Here is a 24,639-nt window from a genome sequence, read left to right as displayed (position 1 = left end):
TTTCCTGCAGCTCCAGAGGTCCTGGCCCAGAAACCGTACAGCAAAGCTGTAGACTGCTGGTCTATAGGTGTCATTACCTACATCTTGTGAGTATAAAGCAAGCAGGATCCTTGCTTTTCCAATAGATCATGGGGGCTTCCACTTTTCCCCACGTGTATCTGTACAAAGAGGGATATAATCAGGGTCCCCCACTCACTCACACCTCTGCACTGGCTCACGTGATCGCACCAGGTGCCAAGCAGCAGGGAATCAGTGCATCAGCCTGGAGTCCCATTCATGTTTCTTTATCGCATCCTGTGCACTATTCCTTGAGGAGCATTAAAAAATCATTCAGCCTCCCCTTTCGGGTTCTTCTCACTCATTAGCGTACCACTCAGCTGCATGCCAGCTGTGGCTTTGTTTTCCTATGAAACTTTTTAACTTGTTTGTGCATTGTCACACATTCGCCGAGCTCCACAGGATGGATATGGGCAGCATCCTCCCCTGCCCCCGTAAATGCAGGGTAGTGCATGTGTGGAGAGGCTGGAGGGAACTGACCCTTCCTTTTTCTGCTCTGCTCCAGGCTGTGTGGATACCCTCCTTTCTATGAAGAAACAGAATCCAAACTGTTTGAAAAGATTAAGGAAGGCTACTTTGAATTTGAATCTCCCTTTTGGGATGACATCTCCGAGTCAGGTAACTCTCCTCTCACAAATGTGCCTTCTGCAACACAGGGCCTGCTTGCTTTGAATGGGCCAAAAGGGAGAGCAAGTGGAGAGCTTCAGCGAGTTGATTGTTGCTCCGCCTGTTCTCACAGCATCGCCCTGTCCCCGCGCTCTCAGGTAGCCAGGACAAGCTCTGCTCAGGGAAGGCTTAGGAGAGAAGTAGCAAAGGGTATGAAATAAATACGAACTGAATTACCCCAACAGAGCAACTGAACTGGCAGGGAAGGCTGTAAGTCAGCAATGAGTTATGCTGGCAGAGCTCTGAAAGGCTCTTAGCACTAGGATAGCTGAAAAGAGGCTGCATTGGCAGAGCTGCTGCAATAGCTCTCAGATCTCCTGCCTGCAATGCAGCCTCCTTGCCTCTTGCATTCCTCCATGCTGTAGCAGAAAACAGCCGTGAATTTTCTTTCCCTTTCACATATTTCTTCTGCACTGATATTATGTTGAGCTGCCTCCCTTCAGCCACCTTCCCTATAGCCACATTCAAACAGATGCTAGGAAATGCTTGTTAACAAATGTGACTGATGTTTCTCACCCCCGAGCACAGCTGGCCTGTGCAGCTCACTGCCACAAGGTGCTACTGAGGCCATGGGCTTTGCAGGGTTCTACATAAAGGGACTGGATGTTTCCGTGGATAAGAGGATATTTGCATGGATAGCAAACATACTACTAGAATCAAAAGGATTTGCAATCACAGGATTTGGGGAAGGGATATAAACAAACCCCCCTTGCTTCAAGGCTTAGTCCAATGGAAGTTAGAGAAGAAATTGCTGGGGTAGAGAGAGGAGGGGAGCAGGTGTTTCCATCTCTGCCCACTGCAGAGTGTCTTTCACTTGCCTCTGAAGCAGCTCTCAGAGCCTGGATGAGATGGTCTCAGCAGTGATAGAGCCCAGCAGTTCCCATAAATGGTAGAAAGCCTGGCCTGTCTCGTTAAAAGAGCTCCATAATTCCTTGTCATTTATTCTCCTCACTGACAGTACATCCCCGTTCCTGTGTTGTTGTAGCACGGTGCTAAACACCAGAGTTACATGTTGTGGAACAGGACGTTTTCTCCCCAGCATTTGCCATGTCAGTGTGAGGGTTATCTCCTGGAAAGTACTGAGATCTCTTTCTCTCTCTCTGCCTTTCCCTCAAACAGCCAAGCATTTCATCAGCCATTTACTGGAGAAGGATCCAAACAAGAGGTTTAATTGCGAAGAAGCCCTGAGGCACCCCTGGTAAGAGAACGTGGGCCCTGCAGTGGGGACCTGTATAGCTCTGCAGCTTTTATTTACCAACCTTGGCATTTCGTGCCACCTCGCTAGCTGGCACCTCTAGCATGCTGGGGCCTAGTTCATCCCTGCCGTTTACCTGCTGTCTGCCTTAGAACACCCTGTTTCTGTCGTCACAAAAGAAACAAAATGATGCTTAATTAAAGATGCAACTTGTGTACTGTTTGCCTCCAAAATAAGGGGGAAAGAAATCCCGCTCTGATATTTTCCAGACTTTGAAGTGTGTGTTTATATTATGTTTTGTTGCTGTTTTTCCTTTGGGTTTAATTATTGCTGATTGAATGTACAAAGCAGTTAGCTGCCTCCAGAATGTAGAATGCCTCACAAATGCCATCTGCCTACAAGCCGGTTTCTTCTCTCCCCGTCTGCAGGATTAATGGAAATACAGCCCTTCACCGTGACATATACCCATCTGTCAGTGCTCAGATTCAGAAAAACTTTGCAAAGAGCAAATGGAAGGTAAGTTGTTTGCTGCTGGGAGCCTAGAACCACTTCCAAAGCAAATGCCAATTGCTGTCATCTAGCAACGAGCAAACCTTCAACTCTGTGAGTAAGCACCCAAGAATATGGACCATTTTTCTCCAGAAATCAGACAGGGAGTCTTTTGCAATTGATTTTATTTTTATTGCAGTTGCACCAAAGTTTCTCTAGTGTGACAGTCCCCAGCATGGTCTATGATATATATAGTGAGAGCACCTGTCCTACAGAGCTTAAAGTCTAGACAGGTAGGGGAAAGGATGGTTTGTTGCTGAGGGGACCCAAGGCACTAACAGCTAAACTGGCTGCTGGTGGGACAAGAACTGTCTCTACGGGACTTTTGCAGCTCTGGATTCAGAGCCGTTCAGCTTTGGCCAGCCAGCCGTAGCCATGTCATGTCCCCCCAGTTGCCTTGTCTAGGAAGCAGGATGCAGTCAGTGGTTCATCTTTTGTACGGCATAAACTAATCGGTGCTACCCTACACAGCCCTGTCAGCCCTATCCTTGCAGCAAATAATCATTCCCGGAGGATGCAAAACCTGCTCATGCTGTAGCCTCCAGGCAGCTCAGAGCAGGAGATGGTCATAGCTGTGTTTTCTTTCCTCTCTCCTTTCTCAGCAAGCCTTCAATGCTGCAGCCGTCGTACACCACATGAAGAAACTCCACATGCACTGCCACGCAGAGGCCGAAACCAACGTCCCCCTCATACAAGTGGTGGAAGCATCCCGACCCGGCAGCCCCTTAGTCACCAACTTAGAGGCTGTCAACCAAGACAAGAACACGTTGCTGCCTCTCATCCCCATGCTGGCTTGCCAGAACTCCCCCGCTCAGCTGGACCAAAGCACAGGGGGCACAGAGAGGAAGACACAAGATTTCTTGGTGAACGGGTTCCTGCCAATAGACAGTAGCTTGATCCTGCCAGAAAATCACAGCCCTTTTAATAGAACTTCTTGGGACTGCAGCCCAGCCTGTGTTGGGCATGAGAAAGCGAAGACGGGCTTCTGCTCTGATTCAGTGCTTCATAAAAAAGCTGTCAAATCCCAGTAGGTATCTGCGCCGCTAGCTGTGACTTCTGAGTCCCATTTATCTCCAAAGCCCTATTCCTACACGTGGGACCAGGCTTGCTAGAAACATGTGATAGGTGCAGCAGGTTGCCCCGGGGTGGGAAAGGACGAATAAGAGAGATGGAAACTCATGAAGACTAGATGGAGAATGGTGGCCAGTCAAATCCTTTTTTGCCCTTGGGACGCCCTGAGCACCAGCTTGGCCAGCTGACATGGCAGAGCTTGCAATGGGCATCAGTCTCCAGGATCTTTGACATGGTGCCTTCCGCCAGCTACAGCAGGTTCCCACCAGACTGCAGGGCAGGAAGGACTTCCCTTTTTCCCCAAAATGTCACAAGGATCTTTTAAGATGCGATGTGCCTCCTTCTGGGGTACATGGGGGATGGCTCAGCTCCTAGGATTATGTGGGCATATTTTACCCAGCATGTTCCTTGCTGTTGCAGGGGGCCAAGGAACTTGCAGACCTTTGGTCTCTGTACCAAAGATTTTAAGTTTCTAATAGCATTGGTGGGTGGAGTGGGCATCCGGTAATGTGTGTGATTGCGGGGCAGGTTGAAATAAACTTTCGTACGGATCTTGTCCGTGGTTGCCTGAGACTTTAGGGGATAGACTCCGTGGCCCAGTTGCTCACTTAAAGTCCTGGGTCACTTCTGTCTTGGTTAAAGCAGTGGTCCTGGTATTCAGTAAGTGTTACTCCCCCAAATCCACTGGCTTTGGCCTCTGGCTTCAAGAGAGATGCACCGATTTACACCCACTGAACACCTGGCCCACTGCATATATTAAAACATGTACAGCTTTTGGGGTGCTTTTTTTTTTTCCCCCCAACTGAGGAACTTTCATGGATTTTTTCCTTCTGTTTACTGCCTCGTCCTCCACAGCCCCTTCAGATCAGAGGTTCTTGTTCCCATGAAATTTGGTACCCGCCCACACTGTGGCACTGGACAAACTGGAGTTTGTTTGATAATGTGATCAGCCAATCAGCATGGGGGTCGCCACATCTTTAATGGTGAGTGCATCCCGGTTCCTATGACAACCGTATCTAGGAATTGGGGAGGGAAAGTGCATGTCTAGCATGGCACTGGGACTGCACTAGGTTTGTTGGGTTGTGCTTGCGCTTGAGGGAAGCCAGAATACAGCAAGCATCTTATTTTCCCAAAGCATGGATCTTTCAGTCTAGATTAACAAATTGGCCTTAATGAATTTCAACGGGTGCTCCATAACTGGTTCTACATGAGGACAGACCTCACCCCCGGGGTTTGCATAATTCACGTGGAAAGGAAGTAAAACACAGTCCTGCTATCCTGAACTGTACAAGCTAGAAAGCTAGAACCACCAGGGTGTCCCAGCCGCCTGCGGAGGGTTTAGATTGAGGGTGTGGTCGGGGTAGAAAGGTAAGAAAGGTTTATTGACTTAAGAAAAACACAACTACGCGTAGTAACAAGACAAATGATGACAGACAAAATCAATTTGCATCAGCAACTTATGGGCAGTCCCTCTAATGCCCGATACACAGCAAGCTTCTCTTTCCACAAAGTTCAGCGAGGTCAGGCGTCCCCGGACAACGCTGTCTGAGGGGTGCCGGGAAGGACCCTGGAATGCAGTTCTTGGGCTCCTCGAGGTCCACAGGCCCGCTGATCCAGGCAACAGCTAACTAATCCTTTTCACAGAGCTGCATCTTCCTTCCAAATGGTTTCCAAATATTTCAGCTAATTTATAGCTTCTAAAGGACACTGATAACGTATGACCACTTAGATTCCTTTTTCTTCAGCTGTCCATAGACTGACCAATAGCAATACAAGCATTGCATTCCTTTGATAAGGTAATTTTAACTTCGCCACAGGACCTTACTACCTCTAGGCTTTGCTAAATTTACTAGGCCTTACTTTGTACAAGACCTCACTGCATCTTAAACTATAATTAGGCTTTTAGCAACAACTTATAGCTTAATATCTAAACAAATACAGAAAAACACTTGGTCTAATCTTCACAGAGCCTTCAGCAAGCACTTTTATCACACAGACATACTTTGCAGCTGCCACACAGGGAAAAAGACAACTCCATGAGCTGGATAAGGGGCCGTTCAGCTGTCATTCACCATCTTGGCAAACCCAGGCATTGACAGGAGCCCAATTGACCATAAGTCTTGGACAAACGTGATTTTGGGGGGGAGGACATGGGAATGTGTCCATGTGACAAGCTGTCAGCAGTAATCGGCTCTCTTGCTGGCACACACCACCCAGCAGGAGCAGAGACATGTGCTCGGGAAAGTGGCTTTCCCGCTTTTTGAGCACAGATGAGATTAACTGCAGATAAGCTGAGTGGATAAGGCTTGCGCTGCAGTCCAGGAGCGCTAAGAAGCCTTACTGTTGAACATTGCATGAAAGAACATTCCCCAAAGGTGATCGTTAGCAGGGTCAGCTCCCCTCCCGAGCACAGCACATGTTAAGTCAGTCGTGCTTTGTGATCACCAAGGACACCTTCTACTGCTGCGATTATGCAGCTCCACTTTTATAAGGGATTACTAGATAATACAGGCCTAGTAACATGCGTTGGAGACTTCAAAAGGTTGAGGGATATGATTAATCCTCTATCTGTTGCTCATGAAAGATTAAAAAGTAGAACTGAGCAGTTCCTATGTCCAGTGGGTGTGTTAAGGGGGAGGTAGCATTTGTCCAGGGAAACCATTTAAACAGTTACTTTGAATTCTCTCTCCCGTTCAGAAACAGAAGGGCTGTTTTATTCTTTCTGTGCTTCAAAGCCAGACATCAATAATGCAAGCAGAGAGACGAGACCGGATCCTGCCAGCAACAGATGGGGAGCAGTTTTCTCAGGGCAGTGGCCGTTCATCAGCGACCTGCCTGAATGTGGTCCTGAGATTTCTTCAGTGCAATGACCTTGAAGTGCATCTGGATCATGAATACGTGCAGAAGGTGTTTTAGGAAAAGGGAGGTGTGTGGGCATGATGCTTCTGCTAGCACCTTCTCAGTGTATTACACAGTGCTACAGCTTTGTCCTGTGTGTGTTGTGTAGTCGTCCAATGTGTAACGAGTGTGCTGCACAGCAAAAGTCATGTAAACCAAAGCCATACAGAGTTCTAGTCATTGCCGTCGGGGTCGTTTTTGCAGCCTGTGACCCTTCCTGCTAGGAAGTCTTTTTATTCCCAAGCTTCAGTAATTTAAAGCCCAGTATCAATTCCCTGCCTTGGCTGTGCAGGTTTTGTTTAAGCTGTAAAAGGCAAGAGCCTACTAGCATTCTCCATATGTCTGAAGATAACTACAGCGAGGTCTGAATTCCCTGCTTCCAAGTCTGTAATTGTGCAATAAATACTGTGCTTAATAAAGCCGACTTTTGTTTTGTAAAGTGCCTGTTGGTTATTCACAGAAATTACAGATGGAAATGACCTATTAAATCCCTTCAGTCCAATTCCAATTGCAAATGCAGACTGGCTACCTGCAAAGCGCTAGGTTGTAAATAAGCAGGCTGTGGCAGGAAGTCAAACAAGACATTTTTAACTCAGTCCAAGAGTTCCAAGTTCTAGTGCTTTTATTTGCAAAACTGTTGATTTGATTGCTGATAAAATTATCCACTCCTGAGTATGTCCTTAAATCTAGTGATGGCTTTGTTCCTGCCCCTGCTACCTCTCTTTTCAAAGGACAAAATTATAGTGTGTTTAAAATGTTACAAAAGGCCACATGTGATGATTAACTCGAAAGGTGAAGTCCAGGTAAAAAAATAACTCCAGTGGCTGCAGCCAAACAACCGCCCCCATTTTGGTTTGTGAACCTCCTGCAGGATTCATCTGCCTTCCCTTGCAAATATAAAAAAAAAAAAAAGCCTCTCCCTTTTCTCAAGCCACTGGATGGCTTCAGTTGGACCAAACATTAATTCTGTCCAGGGGGTCACTCTTAGCTCGGTGCTAGCTCCCCCCCACCTCGGTAAAGTGATTCTATTTACTAAAAACAGATACTTTGGGAACACGAAAACTTCAGCCAGGAGATGGGGATAAATACACCAGACAGTGTCTGAGCAGAAGGCGGACAATGCAATTACCCGGTGAGATGGAGCCCCAGAAGTTCATTTATTAGCAGCTGTCATAGTATGAGATTTGTTTGTTGATAGAATCTCGTATCTCTTCCACGCGCTTCTCCAGGCCTGCCAGGCTAGCTGACTTCAAGATGAATGCTTTGTTGCTTGCCTGAATTTCTGTTTCAATGGCTGAGGATAGAAACAGAGTTAAGGGCTGAGAGGCAAAGAAAGAGACAAAGACATCACCCCCAGCCATGCCCTAGGCCTGCAGCACCTGTCTGAAAATGCATTTCTCAGCAAATAGTGTCAGCGCTTAGCTAGCTGCATTTAGGTTGTGCCAAAACCCACCCTCTCAGTGCCTCATAAAACCAAGCCCAACCTAGGCTATATAGGGTGTTTGAGCTCCCTTGCATTCGGTGTTTCTAAGCTCCATCTCCTTCAGGCAATGCCACTGAAGTTGCTGGGAGTTTTGCTGCTGACGTCAATGGGAGCAGACGCAAGCTCATAACGTATGCGCATCATGTTTGCGAAGGGAAATTGCACGCTGGCCTATTTAGCAACATCAAGATTCCTTGCTGTGCTTGGCAGCCTACAAACAGCCCTAAATGCCTGGCATCAACAGCAAGCAGCAGCATCGTGCGAGGTCCCTGGCACAGAGAAGCGCCTTCGATGAAAGACATCCACTTGCTTGAGCGATGCCCAGGCCCCAGCCTGATAACTGCTTGGACATGGGGCCAATCAATCAGTCATTCTCCACCAACTTAGAGGGTCCCAACCTTCGGTGACAGCACTAAATCTGCTCACTGGCCAGCATCTTCTTTCAGCAAAGTCATTAGATTTGAAAGCTTAAAACAGAAGCGAGTGCATGGAGCAGGAGAGCATTAAAGGCAAGCTGGGACTGGGATCTTCCTAGGCATACATTTGCTTTGAAGTCAGGTGTTTCTTCAGCACATCCTAGACTCCCTCAAGGTAGCCTCTGTCCCAAAAGCAGTAAAGCATTCATGCAGGGTCCCCAGAGCACTTCACAGCCCACGCTAAATCCAGGCTGGCATAGCATAGCTAAGCTAGCCAGGTAGGTCACACTTCCTGACTGCACTGCCTGACCTGAATAAGAGGACAGGTCGCAGAAGGCTGTTTGAGATCCTGGTGGCAGCGCGCTAGTTTTCGCTCTCCTGCTGCAAGCTCAATCTCAGCAAGACTCCAAAGCACCTGTGGGTTTGGTGGGTGCTTGCCCCAGTGCCACAGGTTCATAAAATGCTCATGTTACTGGCATGGAAAGTCCATAGAATGAAATTATAACACTGATTTCACCCCAGGGTGGCCAGGAATAAATGTGGCTTCTGTTACACAGCAGACTTATACAGCAAAAGTAATGACTGGAGCTGAGAAGAATGCAGTATAATTCAGTGAAGTGGTGGAGACAGTAACCAATCACTTAACCGCAAATGGCAAGGATTAATACAAGGCAGGCCATTCTCCTTCATGGTTCTCATAACCAGCGAAACCAATTTTCTAGGTTTCTATGGGCAACATTTTCCTCCAAGTTCTTTGCTTAGCAGGATATTTTGTGCATCTGCAAAGCAGAGCCTCTGGTTCGAGACTTGCTTAGATTGGGAAAATCTGCACCAGTGTAATTGCATCCCATTCCTCATGCTAAGCAAAGCCCACATCAGTATGTGATGCTGCTTCACAGCCTCTCGCTATTGAGTACACCGCTCCCCTCCTGCACTCAGGAGTCAGCAGCCCTTCCACAAATCATGTTGTGTCAATGCCTGCACAAAACCTCTTACTTTCCATCCTGAGCATCATTTCCAGAGTTTCTTCAAAGATTGCATTTGCCTCCATGCTAATATCCTGGATCCTGCTGCCCTGTACTCCCTGGACTGAAGTTTGGCCCATCCGCCTCTTCAGCTCGGCATACTTTTGTTTCACCTGATCAAATCCCTGTGAGAGAGAGAATGAGCAGTGCACGTGAGTTCAAGCAGATGCACAAGGGGTCCGGTGTTGAATCTGCCTGTGGAGCTTTGCATCGTCGATTATCCTTGTTACTATTACGTAAGTGCACAATAAATTAACGTGATGCTCTAGACAACAGTCAGGCTGTGTCTTGGTCTCAGGGTATCCCTAAACCCATGACTGCAGGTGACTGAGAGGGGCTGGGCAAGCCCTGTTTCTTCTGCTCTTCCTCTAAAGCATCTGTTACTCCCTGCTGTCAGAAGCAAAACGCGGGCCATATGGATCATTGGTCTGACATAGTGAGGTAGTTCTTACTTCTTTATAACCTTCACATGTGTCGGTGGTTTGGTGGTATCTGGGGCACAACACACAATAGGGATCACCCCCTCTCAGAAAGGACAGTGCGAGTGCAAACAGATGCTGCAGTTACCCTGGAACAAACTATTTTACCCTGGGGGAAAGTGGAAGTGTATACACATCCATGCCCATTGTTCCAGGATAAATCCTAAAAAAAGTTTCCCAGTTAAGAGGTAGTAACAGGTTATCCTGGGATATTGCCAAATACGTCTGTGCAGTTCTGCTGCAATCCCACCGCTGAAGCAATGGCAGAAAAGCAGTAGTCTCTTCAGCCACTCGCTGAACCCTGATTAGAAAGGTGATGTCCACTCCAGGAATATTTTTGAAACCCCGGGACAAACGCAACAAGTCCTTCCTGGGCTCCCCGGGATCTCTGCATACCTGTTGCGCTCGCCAGGCTTGCTCACTGGCACCCGCCGCGCCGTCCCGTGCATCTGCAGCCCGCAGCCGGTTCTGCTCCGCCTTATGCCGCAGCTGGCCGAGCCTCTCCGTGAAGCTGTCCAGCTCAGCAGTAACCTGCCTCAGGTTCTTCTCAGCTGGGCCAAGGACACTCTGGATCTAAAAGCCAACATACTGGTTATTTAAAAGAAAAAACTGATCCCACAAACACATGAATGAAATGGCCAGTGTTGTGGGCTGCTGTTAGTACGCTATAGCTGATGGGCTGGTGACTGCAGCAGCTACCGGTCAGTCATCCGGGGGCCTTTGTGCTAGGCAGCGCACAGCTGAGCACAGCAAGGACAGCCTCTGTCTCTGGGTGCTCGGAGCCCAGGACTGTGACAAGACTTACTAGGGGGACGTGCCAAGAAACAGAGCAAGGCTGCAGAGGAAGAAAGCATGGGGGCTAGGGGGGATCAGACTTTTTACAACTATGCCAGCTCCTTGGACACACTGGGGGAGTCTCATTTTCCCAGCTGGGTGAGATGGAAAAGGGCAGTAATCGAGGCTGCCTGGGAACCCACGCAGAGCGACACAGCCCTCGGCTGGGGCCTCCACGAAGCGTTGCAAAGGAGCCACCCTGACAACGCGGGAAATTGCACAAGTATCGGTCACCTCATCCATGCGATCCTGGACAAACTGGAGGGAGTAACTGGAGCCCCTGATCATCTCCTGGGCCTCCTGAAGCACTGTGCGCGCTTGTCTCAAGTTCTCCGCCACCTCTTCCACATTGCCCTCGACTGCATTGGCCCGGTTCCTGGAGAAACGCAGCGAGGAATCGTGAGTGCGTCAGCATTAAAGACAAGCAAGCCAGTCAGCTACGGCTGCAGGTCTGAAGTGAAGATGGTACCAGCGTATTTAACAAATAAGGGAGCTGCTGTAAGCCTGTAATAGAAGCTAGACATCCCAAAGCCACTCTTCCTTTACCACTGGATCAAACTTCCTTTCAAGAGCAGCCCTGCTTTTACTTGGTACCCTTAGGTGGGAAGGGAGAATAAAGCCCTCCTTTAAAAAAAAATGCTGCTAATTAGCAACGTGGGGCAAGAGGAACTATCTCGGGGAGAGCAACTTTTTGTGCCACGAGTCGCTTCCACGTGACGCTGTCCCAGTTTGAAGTGGGGCCGTGCAGAATAAAAAATGGTAAGTAATAAAACCTTCCTCTAGAAACATTCATGCAAAGCCTGTCTCCCGTGTCTCACCGCTCTCAGCAGATTACATAGGTATCAGATGCTTTCAGGAGGTTTATGCTCTTATCTTGCTAACCTTCTCTCCAGGTTATTGCTACAACAGACTCGCTAGAAGACAAACAAGATGTTCCAACTTCACAAGGGCACTCCATGACTATATTTTTAAAAGGACTATAAGACAATCCTCCCAAGTTTCACCATATAATCTTCTTGTTCTTCCCTCCTTAACAATTATGCAATTATGATGTAGGTCACCAATAGTGAAAGACACGTGACACCAGGTACTTCTCATCACAGGAGCTCAGGAGAAGCAAAGTATATGTATATTTGCACCCTCCTACTTAGATAAAGGCCTCCCTGCCCCTGTGCCTATAATGAGAGGGTGTCAGACTTATTATAAGCAACCAAATGTATGATGCGTGTTCTGCTTTCAGGTAGAGAGAGCAGGTGAGAGCAGAGGCCCCTTCTTCTAGGCCCTGTAGAGACTCACAAATGTGGGGCCAGAGCCTCAGCTGGTGCAAGTCAGCAGATCTCCACCAAAGTCACTTGTACCCACACAGGATCTGGCTGGAAATTCAGTGAAAAGGGACCTTGGTTACCTTGCGCCATGTACCATGGGACAGGAGCAAGAGAGACAGACTTGGGGGGTGATGGGGGGAGCAGCTCACTGGAAATGGGTCTCCACAAAGACCTCCCTCCCATTCACGGAGGAGTGCAACTGCAGGACCACCTCCACCGTCCCAATGGATGTCTGGCCCAGCTTGCATCCAGTTAGCCCAGGCACGACGCGCAGCTCACCTGGCTTGTTCAGCCTCCTGCTGAAGCCTCTTGGCCCTAGCGACGTCCTCAGCCGTTCGGGCGAGGATGCTCTCCGGGCATTGCAGCTTGGCCGCCAGGCTGCGGATTTCAGCCATCTTCCTCAGGATGGCAGCCGTGTCAGCTGGGAGACGCAGCGAGAGCACGTAGTCGCTGACCTCTTGGATGGTCGCGGGGTTGGTGTCTGGGTCTAGAGAATTTGCCAAAAAACACAGAGTCGGGAATGGGGGCAAGAGCAGAGGAAGGGCAAAGCGTATCATTTGGGCCAGGAGAGTGAAGGAGAAGGCCACCTCGCTGGGAAGTGGAGACACCAGGGTTGGCTTCCTCTGGGCCACGCTGCTTCCTCCTCTACCACGAACTGGCCAGTCCCTGGAGCAAACTCCAGTGCTAGCACGGTCAGACTCAAGGCACCTGACTTGACCCACTTGCACCCGCGCTGGGATGGCACTGGGAGCACGCCCTGCTGCTACTGCTCCACCTCGCATCCACTCCCTGATGGACAGACAGGAGCGGTGCTGTGTCCCCCGGGAAGTCCACGCTGGGGGGTCCGACCAAGGAGAGGGGTATTTAGCTCCGTATCCGGATGGGTTCAGCTGCTCTGGCCTGTGAGCCTCGTAGGCCTTGTTTCTGAGAGACAACAGGCTGAGCTGCACTCTGCACAAGTTAGCCGCTTGAGCTGCACACGCCAACAAGTCAAGTCAAGTCAGTCCCGAGGCTGCTGCGACCATTGGAGCACCTTAGGCGCTGTGTATCATGAGTGATTCTTCAGGCTAATGACAAGTCTAAATTTGTCCCCTTCTTTCTCTCTCTCTTTTATTCTGAATCCCTCAATTGCAGGTGCGCAGCAAGCTCTCCAGCATCTGCCACGCATTACAGACTTTGCTGCTCTTTTCAGGCTTTGCAGCATCACGACGATGGACGGATCAGGCTTCTTGCTCTATGGCTCTACATAGCCTTCTCCAGGTTTCCCTCCTCTCTTGCTGGGTGGCACCCGTGTTCTCATTTTACATGAAGGTTATGCCAGGGGCTAGGGTGTCCCAAGAACACCAGTTACTGTCGCCCTTCACGTCTGTTCCTCTAGATTGGTTTCCTCTACTTAGAATTTCTCATGTTGTAAAAAACTCCAGTGGTCTCTGAGCATCTTCCACCAACACTGACTTGGGAACGAGCTGATCCTCTTACCCGTTTCTGCTGCTAATTGCCATAAGGGCAGACAAAACTCAGGTGTTTGGTATTCATTTTTTTGCCTCGATGGTGAAAATTTCCCCCTGCTGCCACGTGTAAAACAAGAAAAGGCTTAAATTTACAGAGAACACTGCAACGAAGTCCAGGACGAGCGCTTTCCTACACTGCTGCTGAAGACAACGGATGACAGGGAGAAGAGATGTGCAAACACCCAAGGCCATCAGTTTGGGACCTGGCTCGTGCTCAGTTAGATCTTCATTCATCAGTAACACCAGGCAGGACTAAATGACCTGATTTTCTTATTCAGCTAATGCTCATAAGCCTGCTGGGTTATTTGAATTTGTGAACGACAAGGCAAACCACTAGCTTGTAGGGTACACGTATCTTCTTTAGCTCAATTAATTGTCTGTTCCAGAAAAGATTTGTTTGAGCATGTTTCTGGTCAACAGGTATCATTGGAAAAAAACTTTCCAGGGTCTGGATGGTGAGGAGAAGTTCCCATCTTAATCGACAGGCATTGATAACCCTTGAAGGTAACTTCCACACACAAGTCATGGAAAATATCCTCTGCTGTAGCTCCCGGGGGCCAGGATGGGCCAGATGGGCCAAGGCAGCTTGCTTGAAAATCTCTCCCTGCCAGGGCCCAGGCTACAGCTCAGTCCCTCGGAGCCATCACTCCAGCCCCTTTCACCAATGCTGTATTCAGCTGATTTTGTTAAATCCCTGAACGGCCACTGGAAGCCCAGCCATGTCTTTCATTGCTGGCTCTGCAGCACAGCAGGCCACAGTCCAGCCATTTCTACCTTTGCTGCAGCCCCTTACAGTGACTCCAGAGATGGCATTTACAGGCCGGAAAGTGAATGGGCCAAGTTCATCTCTGGCATAAGGCCCTTGGAAGTTGCTGAGCCTACACCAGAGATGAATTCAGCTCTGTGGGATTGGCACCATCAAAACCTGAGTTGGCTGCTCAGGTCATGGTCAGGCTGCAATTTCATTCCTTGAGTGCATTTCCGTGAGAGCTGATTTAAGGCTCCCACACACATCTAGCTGCTGTCAAATACCACTCACTCCACTCCGCTTCCTTTGCAATTTGCCTTGTAAACATGGTTCCGCTGTATGAGTTCACCAGGCATTAGTCACAGTTACACCCCGACGGTACAGGCTCGGGCAAAGCAAAGGTATCGTTCCCTTTAGAAGAGGTCGTGTCAGTTCAATAGTGTTAGACAAAGCAATGAAATACATTGGACCCCTAGACAGTTCTGTGTGAACAGATACAAAGATAGTATTGGGAACTGCGAGGTATTGTTAGAAGCAGGAGAAACTGCTCGTAGAAAAGCCCTGTATTGTTTAGATCTTGTTCACATGCGGGCTTTAGTGAAACAACGCGTGCAACACTGGCAAACATTTGAGAGCTTCTGGCCCTGTTTTCCTGCAAATCTGAGGCAAGAGAATGATCTAAAACTAGGGCAGGAAGGGACCTGAAGAGGTCAAGCAAGATCACTCCAGGATGAAGCATCCCAGATAAAGTGCTCTCACCTGAATGCAAAAAATCCCAGTGACCAAGAGGCCACTAAACACCATTTCCAGTGCTTGTGTGTCTACAGAACCGATGCAAAAAAGTAAGTGAAAAAAGTCAGTATGACTTAGTCTGGGGCTCCATATGAATCCTGACTTCAAAGTAAAACTGGGAGGCATGAGCGCAGCCCAAGAAAATAGCCAGGCAGTTTTCTCTGCAACATCCACAGCAGCGTGGAAATCCGGCGGTTCTACTTCCCTGCTCATCAGAAAATGTTGCATCTAGGTGAACAAATTTAGGGTGGTCCCAGGGGCTAAATAAACCATGCAAATCCTTTGCCAGGACACTACATGAGATTTGAAGACCAAGCACCTGGCTAGATCCTCAAAGACCTGCTCAGCTGTGCTCGGACATTGCCTGTACATTTATGAAGGCAGGCGAACACCAGTCCAGGGAAATCAGGTACCGACTGGTCTCATTCAGTGAGAAGAGCGGTTCTCCTCTGATCTGCATCTGACCTGCAGGCCTTTGTACCACCGTGAGGGTTTTCCATGCACAAGCCAGTGTGCATGCAGCAGGAAGGAGCCCCTCAGAGCCCTGCCCTCGTGCGCACAGGCTGCTGGGTTTACCTGACAGAAAGCTGCGCACTTGCTTAATGAATTGCTGGATGCGTCGGACGTCTCCTTCTATCTGGGTCCTGGTCACGCTCATCTGGTCCCCCAAGCGCCGTGTGTTGCTCTGGATCTGGCTTGCAGCCGTCTCTGCTGCCCTGATCTGCCAACAGCAACATCCCCGGCAGAAGTCAGTTTGTAGCAGGCACAGGGCATCCTCGACCCCTCACTTTACCCTCCCCGCCGCCCTACCTGCCTCGCCTCATATCTGCTTCATGAAGGGGACTTCTGTATATCGAACCCAAGGGCAGCTTCTTCTTGCCAGCGCCTTATGTCCTGGGCAACGAGCCCAGGAGCCCATTGCTCTGCGTGCTCTGTACCTACCAACTGTGCAGTCTCCTGAAGACGCAGGTTGAAGCTGCGGAGCTCTCCGGCGGCTCTCTCGGCTGCTCCAACGGCGCCTCTGGACAGGGAGAAGATCCCTCGGCAGGCGAGACCTCCTGCGCACGCAGTCCCATTGCCCCGCGGGCAAAGCTCTCCCTCGCACTCCCCGGGTGTGCAGGGCTCCGCTCGGACCGTGCTGCACATCTAAATGCAGAGAGAAAGGGCAAGGCGGTAAGGAGACCACTGTCCTTGGTGTTACTTGGATATAATGGTGCAAGGGCCGCAGCACCGTCAGGGGGATGAAATTCCTAATGCTGACCGAAGAGCACACGTGCATGCACAGTCCTTGCTCAACTACTGCAGTAGCCTTCAGTAGGGATGTCAGCGAAAGGTATAGAGCAGGGTGAGCCAAACTTCTGGACCCTTGTAGCCACAGCCCAGCAGGCCCCAGAGTCAGTGATCTGTGCATGACCCCTCTCACTTCAGGACCTGCTTTTTGCTGCCTGGGACCTGCCTGAGGCTCATGAGCTCTGGCATAGCCCCTGCCCAGTGCATGCCACAGGGCAGTGCACTATAGCACGTCAGAAAAGACGCACGCTAAAATACCTTGTGGAGTGTGATGGAGGGCATGTCTGTATGGAGCAAACACACTGTACTCCATGTGCCTATGCTCTGCAGAGGTGGATGTGGGCGCACTATGGAGCACAGTCATCTCTTGCTTTGGGAAGTGGGTATCTATAGCCTGTCTGTCAGCTTTCAGCCCAAAGGCTCTAGTGATTCCTGTCCCTTGTCTGTTCAGGCTGCAGGGAAACAGAGGAGGCTCTGCACAGCCCAAAGCAGTCTCAGAAATAACCCACATACTTCAGCAGGTCTCAGTCTCAGCTGTGCAAGATGCCCATCAGTGCATGTCCCCTACAGGACTGGCGGACACAGGGTGTACCCGGTGGAGACACTTTGGCTGCTCGTTTGTCCGCAGCATTGGCCGTGAATGGCACATCAGTGTCTAACAATGCCGCTGACGTCCTGCCAGTCCGGGCTCGCAGCACAGGAGCACATGCAGATGCAGAGCTGGCCAGGACCGGCAATCCCCCCTTCCCTGCCACAGGCACTGCTATCGCTCAGGACTGCTCCGGTGCTGCGAAAAGTAATGAGATGAGTGGTCGGTGGTCTCCACAGCAACGGTTCATCAGAAGACGCTGAAGGCAGAGGATATTCTCCGTGAAAGGGGTCTCCATGGCAATAGCAAGGCAGTGCAGGGAGGAGAAAGAAAGACAGGCTTTGACCAGACCCGAAACCAGGCAACACCTGGGTAATGGCAGGTACCAAGGCACTTGGACAGTCCCTGCACCAGCATGTCACCTCCCTTGCCGCGTCCCACTGCACGGTGAGCAAGCAGCACTTGGATCGTGCTCCAGTGATGGCCTCAAGCAGCCCAGGGGCACACCTGCCTGCGGTGCAAGAAGTGGGCACAGCACCTTGTGCTGGGGAGGGCAGAGGCCACCTGAGGCTGCTTGACTGCATGCCTGTCCCCTTGGGCACTTCACATCAAGGCCCGTGTCACTGTCACCTTATTGAGGGTAGGTGTGAGGTTGGGGGAGAAGGCCATATCATCCCGGAGTCTCCTCAGCTTCAAGGTGTGCTCTGCGATGCCTCTCTCAAGCTGCCCTGTCATCCTCTGGCCTTCCCTGGCCTGAGCCAGCAGGCCAGAGGTGCCCGTTATGCGGCCGCTGGCGTTCACGGATGTCTGGTATGCGGTGCTGATGGTCCTGAAGGCTCCTGCAGGAATGAAACCAAACAGAACGGGAATGGCTTCATGACTCAGAAATGCAGCACTGTGAGCTCAGCCACTGACTTCAGCCTGCGGAGGGGGAGGGGGAAGCTGCACGAGTGATTAGTCACCAAAGCACAGATTAAAAGCCTTTTTTCACATAAATACCTTGTATACGTCCCCTCCCAGGGAGCTGCAGAGCTGCCTGCAAAAGCTCACCTCCGCGCTTGAGCTAATGGGTTTGGGTGATGAAAAACAAAAGCGTCCCGGGCCCCAACCCTGGCCTGGCTACTTCCCAGCCGTGCTCAGGGCAGGTGGACTCCAGAGTGGGTGGACAGATAGGGGCCAGAGCTGTTCTCCGTTACACCCAAGCGACTGAGGCCCCCAGTGGCTTGGCTTCATAGCTCAGGATGGCATAGACATTGCCCTATCCCAAGACTGGGGACTGAGAGAAGGGAGGGCAGAACTGTTGCTGCTGCTGTTGCAGGGGCTCTGCACCCTTCAGTGACTGCTCTCTGTTAGTGCAGGAACCCCCCACCTGAGAAAAAGCCTGCATGATGGATCAGAGTGGTTTAAAGTGACTACAGCATGACTAAGGATCTGCTCCAACAAGCGAAAGCAGAGGAGTAGCACCCACGGGGGAGTGAACACACTTGAATGAACTTTCATTTCTTTGTTAGAAAAGAACTCATTTGCTTCCTGCTGAGCTCTGTTTGGAGTTGGCTTTGTACCTGAAATCACATCCCACTCAGTATCCTCCACTCCCCCAACCCCTCGGGCTTTTCTGGGCTTGGCATTGAAGGATCTGGATGTTCCCACCCTGCAGACTTAGCCCAACAGGTCTGCTGAAAGGATGGGGGGGCGGGGGGGACTCCATTGTATTTGCCGCAACTGAGCCTCAGACCTCAGGAAAGGCACCTCGCGCCCAAAAGTTTGCATAACGTCTCTCCCAACTACACAGCTGGTTTGGTAAGGAAGGCTGGCAAGCGAACCTGGCTTTCCAGCGTCCAGCACCAGGACACCCCCCCACCCACCCACACACGCACACGCACACACACGCACACGCATGCACATGCACACACGCGCGCACACGCACGCACTCTCAATGCTGCTGCAGATCCCAAGGAGAAGAGCAAGGACTCTGCTGTAAACCCTGCTCAGACAACTAGAGAGACAACTGAGAGACATCCAGCAGCTTAGCACAGGCACGTGGCAGCCCCTGTAAGCCTCAGAGGTCACTCTCCTGCTCCTCAGATCAGCACTGAGAAGCCAGGAGCGGACTGGGAAAAGTACGAAGGGAGAAGAAAATGCGACATCTCTGGGAACCGGCTGCCGCAGAGGGGTCGTGGCACTTCAGCACGGCCACCCTCATCCCCATCACTCCTAATTAGTTCTTCTTGAGGGCTTCTGACAGCCGCTTGGCTCTCACCCGTACCCCGCCCCTTTCCCATCTGTGCAAAACTTTCTTCATTTCAGCTCCCTGCCGCTCTCAGTGACACATTCTCACGTGGGCACCCCCCGCTTTAGTGAAGCTCACTCCTCCAACACATTTGCACTTCCCGGGAGAGAGAACAGCAGGCCGGGTGGGATCGCGCTGCCCTGGGATAAGTCTTCCAAGTCCAGAGCCTGGCATCAGACGAGGCAGAAGTGCCGCTGCAAGCGTAGGGGTTGAGCAGCGAGTGCCTCTTATCTGCATAACCATTTGCTATTCCCAAGCTGGCTGGTGGCTTAGGGATGCTCTTTGTTCATCCAAGTGCAGGAAAGTGGCCAAGGCCCAGCGTCGCTGTGGACGGTACAGCTAAATCAAATACACCGTGGGGGCTGCGGTACAAATGGCAGAGAGCCAGGAGCGGGTACCTGAAAGGTCTGAGCTGCGGCTGACTTCGAACGCCGTCTTCTTACTCTGGTACTGGGTGTTGAGGAGAGCCAGGCTTCGGTTCAGGACATCCAGGCTGCTGGAGAGGCGGCTGGTCTCCTCGCTAAAGCCCAGCTCAGGCTTGGTGGCTTGGACCTGCTGCCTGCAGTCCAGAAAGTAGAAACCATGCTGACCCGTGTTGCACTTGGAGGAGCCAGCTGAGATCGGGGCCCTTAGGCTGGGCACTGTGCAGATGCACAGCGAGGGGCAGGGCAGGCCCAGGCGGGCCGGTTTAGAGACAACACCGACCAAGGCCCAAGCGCTTCTCAGGGGTGTGCAGCGGAGACCAGATTAGACCCAGGTGTCCTGAGGCCAAGGGTGCTGGTGGGAGGAGTACGTATCGGAGACCCTCCAGACTCCCCCTCCTATTCCCTTTCATGATCAGAGCCAACCAACACAGGATAAAAGCCTACTACTGCCACCAGCTGGGGAAACTGGTTCAAGTGTGAAGGGCCCAGACAGAGCCCGGGTGCTGTCTAGATGAGCGGTAGGCTCCTACCTGATTGCAGTGAGCGTGCTGGATATCTGAGCCAGGCTCTGGTCTGTCACTAGGGATTTGCCGAGCATCCCTCGGAGCTGCTGGACGTTGCCTTCAGCTTCCTGGAGGCGAGTGCTGAAGCTGCCGGATGCCGGCCCCTGCGCCGGCCAGGAGCTGGAGTTCCTCAGGCTGGCGCAGCGCAGGCTGAGCCGGCGGATGTCACTGTCATAGGCCTGGAAACAGGGGTGGCATGCCTCGCAGTGGGCAGAGCTGCTGCAGTAACCCCGCTGGCACTGGTCACAGCGGGGCCCAGTAAAGCCAGGGCGGCAGAGGCAGCTGCCACTGGCCTTGTCGCACCCCATCTCCTCCGTGCCCTCGAAACTGCAGTCACATGCTGTCGGGTGGATAAAGGGAGGCATGATGAACCCACGACAAGGGACAGGCAGTCCCTCTCAGCCCCCTACCCCCTGCACGGACCATCTTGCACCCAGGGTGGCTGCCAAGGACCCAGCAAAGATCTGTGGGAGGGAGGGGACATGCAGGGAGGCTGCTGCAGAGGCACAGTTTCTCTTGTCCCAACAGGAGAGAGGGCTTGTGCAAGAGGCTAATACCAAGACCAGGGCCAGGAGCTGTTGTCAGATGCAAGCACCTTTAATTGGGGCTGAACCCCCCCGTGACTAAACTCTTCTGCCTCGTACCTCTGCATCCTGCCTCGCTGTCTCCGTAGAAGCCATCCGGGCACTTCTGCTCCTGTGTAGATGAGCACGTCAATCCCGCAAACCCTTCCTTGCATCGGCACTGCCCTGTGAACTGCACCCAGACAAGCACATCAGCGACAGAAAGGCTTTGAAGAGGGTCTTGGAGGTGGGAGGTCAGGGTGGGATCCCTTGCTGGATCTCTTGAATCCAAGTCATTTTGGAAACAGCACCCTCTTGCCAAGTCCCTACTACTAAGATCACAGGAAAGCAGGGCTAAAAGGGATTACGTGGATCTCCACTCTCACCCCTGGAAACAGATGGATATTTAGCTCAAGGTTTTCTCTGGTAATTGCAACCCACTTCTCCTTGGTAGGCATCTCTGGCTCGCAGTAAGTGGCCTGATTCATGGAGGTGCTTGAGCTCCTGCTATCTGAGCATACAGTTGGGGGCCGGAAGATAAGACACTTACATTAAGAGGCACGTGCCTGTGTTTGTCTAGAAGCAGCAGCCTGGGCAGCCTTGGCAGTGATATGCTGGAAGTCCCTTCCCTGTAGCCTGCCCTGTGCTCTGATTGATGAGCCAAGAGTTGGTTTCTTGCCCTTTGGCCGGAAGAAGAACCACAGCACAGGGGTTGATTGTTCTGCCATTGCTACGGTTGGCAACGCAAATGCAGAGACACAGAAATACCCCTGTGTGAATCGTGCAGGGAGGGATGGGGGAGCATTTACTGCCTTTCAACAGAGGGGTCACAAAGTCTCTCATTACTCTGACTGATGACCCCTGCTTTGATCTATCTCAGGGTTCATATTAGTCCCGATGGTCACTAAAACAGTGGCGGGGGGGAGTTGACAGGGATTTAGTGCCACTTGTTCTCTGTGACCTTGGGTAAGTCAGCTTCTGCATCTATGTCTTGGGGCATGCGGTGCTGCGTGGGAATGACGAGCCTTTTTTTTCCCTCCTGTCCTTTGTCCGCTTTATCCAGTGCACTGCCCTGGGCAGGGGCTGGGTTTTACTTGCTGTCTGCAGAGTAGCTAGCACAAGGGGACTCATCACCACTGCAATACAAGCACTAAGGACATTCGGGTCCCGTGTTAAGCAGCCCCATTCTCAGGATCTGAAGCTTGAGGTGTTGCACAGCAGAAGAGGAACCAACCGCAAATCGGGCTGGGGTCGCAAATCGCTGCCAGAGCTGAGGCCAGTCTTCAAGTAAAAGATATCACCTCTGCCACGAGTTCTGATTCCTTTTAAAAGCATCCCCTTTCCTAGTCTTTAACCTGCATTTTCCCAGAGGCCTGGGATGAGTTGCTGTGTTCTCACTGACTAACGAGGATAATTAGTCCCCCTTCTGCTATGGGTTCAGATCTGTTTGGACTGCCCTCCTCAAGAGCAAACCTACAAGACAGCTTGGTCTTGTCTCTAATTACTGGTTTCTCCTCCCTTCCAGATCCACACAATGCTCTAGGTCAGAGATGGCAGGCTACAAACAACAGAGAGATGCCTTAGGAAGCACACTGTCCTTTTCCGAGAGGGAAAGGTGGTGGCACAGAACAGCAGGCAAGACGAAGGCCTCTAATGAGAGGCCTCAGGGCTGTGATTACTTGGTGACAACGGCACTGTGTCACCATGCTGCGCAGCAGGGGCTTGGGCTCTGGCAGCTTGTGACTCTCTCAACTGTTTTACCAACAGCATCAACCAACGGACCCCTTTCCCTTCTCAACAAAGACCTGCTCGAGCCCAGCAAAGTGCAAATGGCTCCACGCGTTGCTCATTAGGACAGGCTGGAAAAATGGGGAGGGAGAGGACATAGCGAAAGAGGGTCTGAAATTCATTATTTTTCCTAACTTTTCCCCATAAAAACTATGTCCACATTTTGGCCAAGTCTGTTAAATACTCATTATGGCCCCTGCCCACACGTACCCTGCAGCTACCCTTTTCCACCTTGCTGCGGGACTATCCAAGCACCTCAAGGCCTACCATATCTACCTTGTACACCCCTGAGTGCTGTTGTCCCCATTTTACAGATAAGCAAACCGAGTCACAGAGTGGCTGAGTGAGCCGCCCAAGGACATGCAACAGGGTTGTGGAAGGCAGGAGCTTGAATCCAGGTCTTACACGGTGCAGGCTAGAGCCCAGCCATGGCACACCATCGAGTCACCCTGCGCCACAGCCTGGGTCCCTGACACAGCAGGTGCGGTCTAACACAGCCCCTTGGCAGCTCCTGAAAGGGTGGCTGGAGCTCTGCAGAGACCGACCCGCAGAGCTGCTGCGCCTGCTTCCTAGGGAGCTCCCCAGGACAAAGCCTTGGGCCAGTACCTGGTTGCACTGGGGGCTGAGGGAGTTGCGAGGGTCGCAGCGGCACGGCTGGCAGCCCTGACCGCCGGCGATCTTCCAGTGGTTGGCAGAGCACTGGTCGCAGTTGGCTCCCACCACGTTGGGCAGGCAGAAGCACCTCCCGGTCTCGTCATCGCAGGGCTGGTCCTGGCGTGTCCCCAGGAGGTTGCAGGTGCATTCTGCAATGCAAAGGGGCTGGTTTAGGCAGAGCTCTGGGGCCAGGAGTCAGCCTGGCTTCCCCCAGGGCGCAGATTCCTGTGCCTGGTTTGCAGAGGTGGGGAGGGAAGGTTTGACTACAGGACAGCTGCATCTGCAGCACCGCCCACCCCCAGCCAGGAAAGGGGTAAAGGCAGCTTCTACACCACATCCCTTCCCTTCCCCTCCCCACCTGCACCTCTCTGCCCCAGGGATGCCGGTGCTATGCATCTGGTGTAACCGAGCTGTGCCCCATCACACACTGCACCTGGACTCTGACTCTCGGGTCCCGGTTCCCCCTCTCCCTCCCCCAGGCCTGTCTGTGGCATGGCAGATGCATGGAAACGACTGTCGGCGCCTGAGCTCGCTGCCTAGGACAGCGATGAAACCCAGGTCCACACTGCCACCTGCTGTAAAACAGCTCCAGCAAACCACTGAATGAGCCTGTATTTTAGCAGCCTCTGAGGCACGTCGCAGAGCCCAAGGCAAGGACCAGCAATGGATGAGTACACGGCCCGACGCCCGGTTCTGTCCCGACAGGCGCACAAAACCCCACCGGAGACTGCAAACACCTTCCCAGCGCCCCAGCTGGTGATGAACAAGCCTTCCCATGCAACCCCAGTGACTTCTGGAAACGGCTTCTCAAGCTCGAGAAGGGGACACGTTTTGTGACCAGCTCCTCAAGCTGTCACCCCATGGGGTGGTGCTTAGCGGTACCCAAATCTGGGCTGGTTTGGAACCAGATCCCATTGCAAGCTCTCCAAGAAGCCAAGTAAACAGGTTGGCTAGTTCCTGCAACCGGGCAGCAAGAGAAAACGATGGGTGACTTGGATCGTATATGCACTAACTCATCTCCCTTGCAAACCCTCTCCCAACGCCAGCTGGCATCTGTTTCCATAGCTTCGCAGACTTTGGGCCTAGGACATATGGTTCGATCGTCTAGCCTGCCGTCCTGCACCTCTCATCCAGCACCCCCGTCCCGAGCTCAGGACCTCGTGCGTGGCTCAGGCAGACTCACTCCTGCATCCCTGGGGGTTGGCGTTGGCGAGCTGGGTGAAGCCGGGCTTGCAGAGGTGACAGCGGTCCCCCTGCACGTTCTCCTTGCAGACGCAGCGCCCGGTCAGAGCGTCGCAGATGGAGCCGGGCACGGTGCCGTCCGGGTCGCACTCGCAAGCTGAAAGCACACGCCTCCAGTCAGTGACAGCAGCCAAGGAGCTGTGGGGAAGCCACAGCTCAAGGGGCAACGCTGGCGGGGGGGAGCCA

The 24,639-nt window shown here is 51.8% G+C and overlaps 2 protein-coding genes across 9 annotated transcripts in view; one reads left to right on the top strand and one right to left on the bottom strand.

The window, feature by feature from the left end:
* The window catches only part of CAMK1G (calcium/calmodulin dependent protein kinase IG), a 61,574-nt gene extending 54,686 nt beyond the window's left edge, over window positions 1-6,888 (top strand). For all 3 annotated transcript variants that reach the window (XM_090026025.1, XM_090026023.1, XM_090026024.1), the window contains 7 exons: window positions 11-86; window positions 563-675; window positions 1,843-1,921; window positions 2,347-2,434; window positions 3,070-3,494; window positions 4,394-4,521; window positions 6,236-6,888. In XM_090026025.1, coding sequence (XP_089882151.1) covers window positions 11-86; window positions 563-675; window positions 1,843-1,921; window positions 2,347-2,434; window positions 3,070-3,494; window positions 4,394-4,484 — 872 coding nt within the window. In that variant the 3' untranslated portion in view covers window positions 4,485-4,521; window positions 6,236-6,888. The remainder of the gene's footprint in view (window positions 1-10; window positions 87-562; window positions 676-1,842; window positions 1,922-2,346; window positions 2,435-3,069; window positions 3,495-4,393; window positions 4,522-6,235) is intronic.
* Window positions 6,889-7,040: 152 nt separating this feature from the next.
* LAMB3 (laminin subunit beta 3) overlaps window positions 7,041-24,639 on the bottom strand; it is a 75,190-nt gene continuing 57,591 nt past the window's right edge. For all 6 annotated transcript variants that reach the window (XM_090026016.1, XM_090026018.1, XM_090026019.1 and 3 more), the window contains 13 exons: window positions 24,395-24,550; window positions 23,164-23,360; window positions 20,851-20,962; window positions 20,174-20,546; window positions 19,617-19,777; window positions 17,559-17,767; window positions 15,992-16,195; window positions 15,626-15,770; window positions 12,278-12,485; window positions 10,908-11,049; window positions 10,236-10,412; window positions 9,332-9,485; window positions 7,041-7,730 (listed from right to left, as the gene is read on the bottom strand). In XM_090026016.1, the coding sequence (XP_089882142.1) occupies window positions 7,597-7,730; window positions 9,332-9,485; window positions 10,236-10,412; window positions 10,908-11,049; window positions 12,278-12,485; window positions 15,626-15,770; window positions 15,992-16,195; window positions 17,559-17,767; window positions 19,617-19,777; window positions 20,174-20,546; window positions 20,851-20,962; window positions 23,164-23,360; window positions 24,395-24,550 (2,372 nt within the window). In that variant the 3' untranslated portion in view covers window positions 7,041-7,596. The remainder of the gene's footprint in view (window positions 7,731-9,331; window positions 9,486-10,235; window positions 10,413-10,907; window positions 11,050-12,277; window positions 12,486-15,625; window positions 15,771-15,991; window positions 16,196-17,558; window positions 17,768-19,616; window positions 19,778-20,173; window positions 20,547-20,850; window positions 20,963-23,163; window positions 23,361-24,394; window positions 24,551-24,639) is intronic.

This window comes from Crocodylus siamensis, chromosome 13, assembly GCF_052110815.1.
Source record: "Crocodylus siamensis isolate JL-2025a chromosome 13, ASM5211081v1, whole genome shotgun sequence".
Taxonomy (NCBI): Eukaryota; Metazoa; Chordata; order Crocodylia; family Crocodylidae; genus Crocodylus; species Crocodylus siamensis.
The sequence above is the reverse complement of the archived record's forward strand: the minus strand, read 5'-3'. Positions and strand labels throughout refer to the sequence as shown.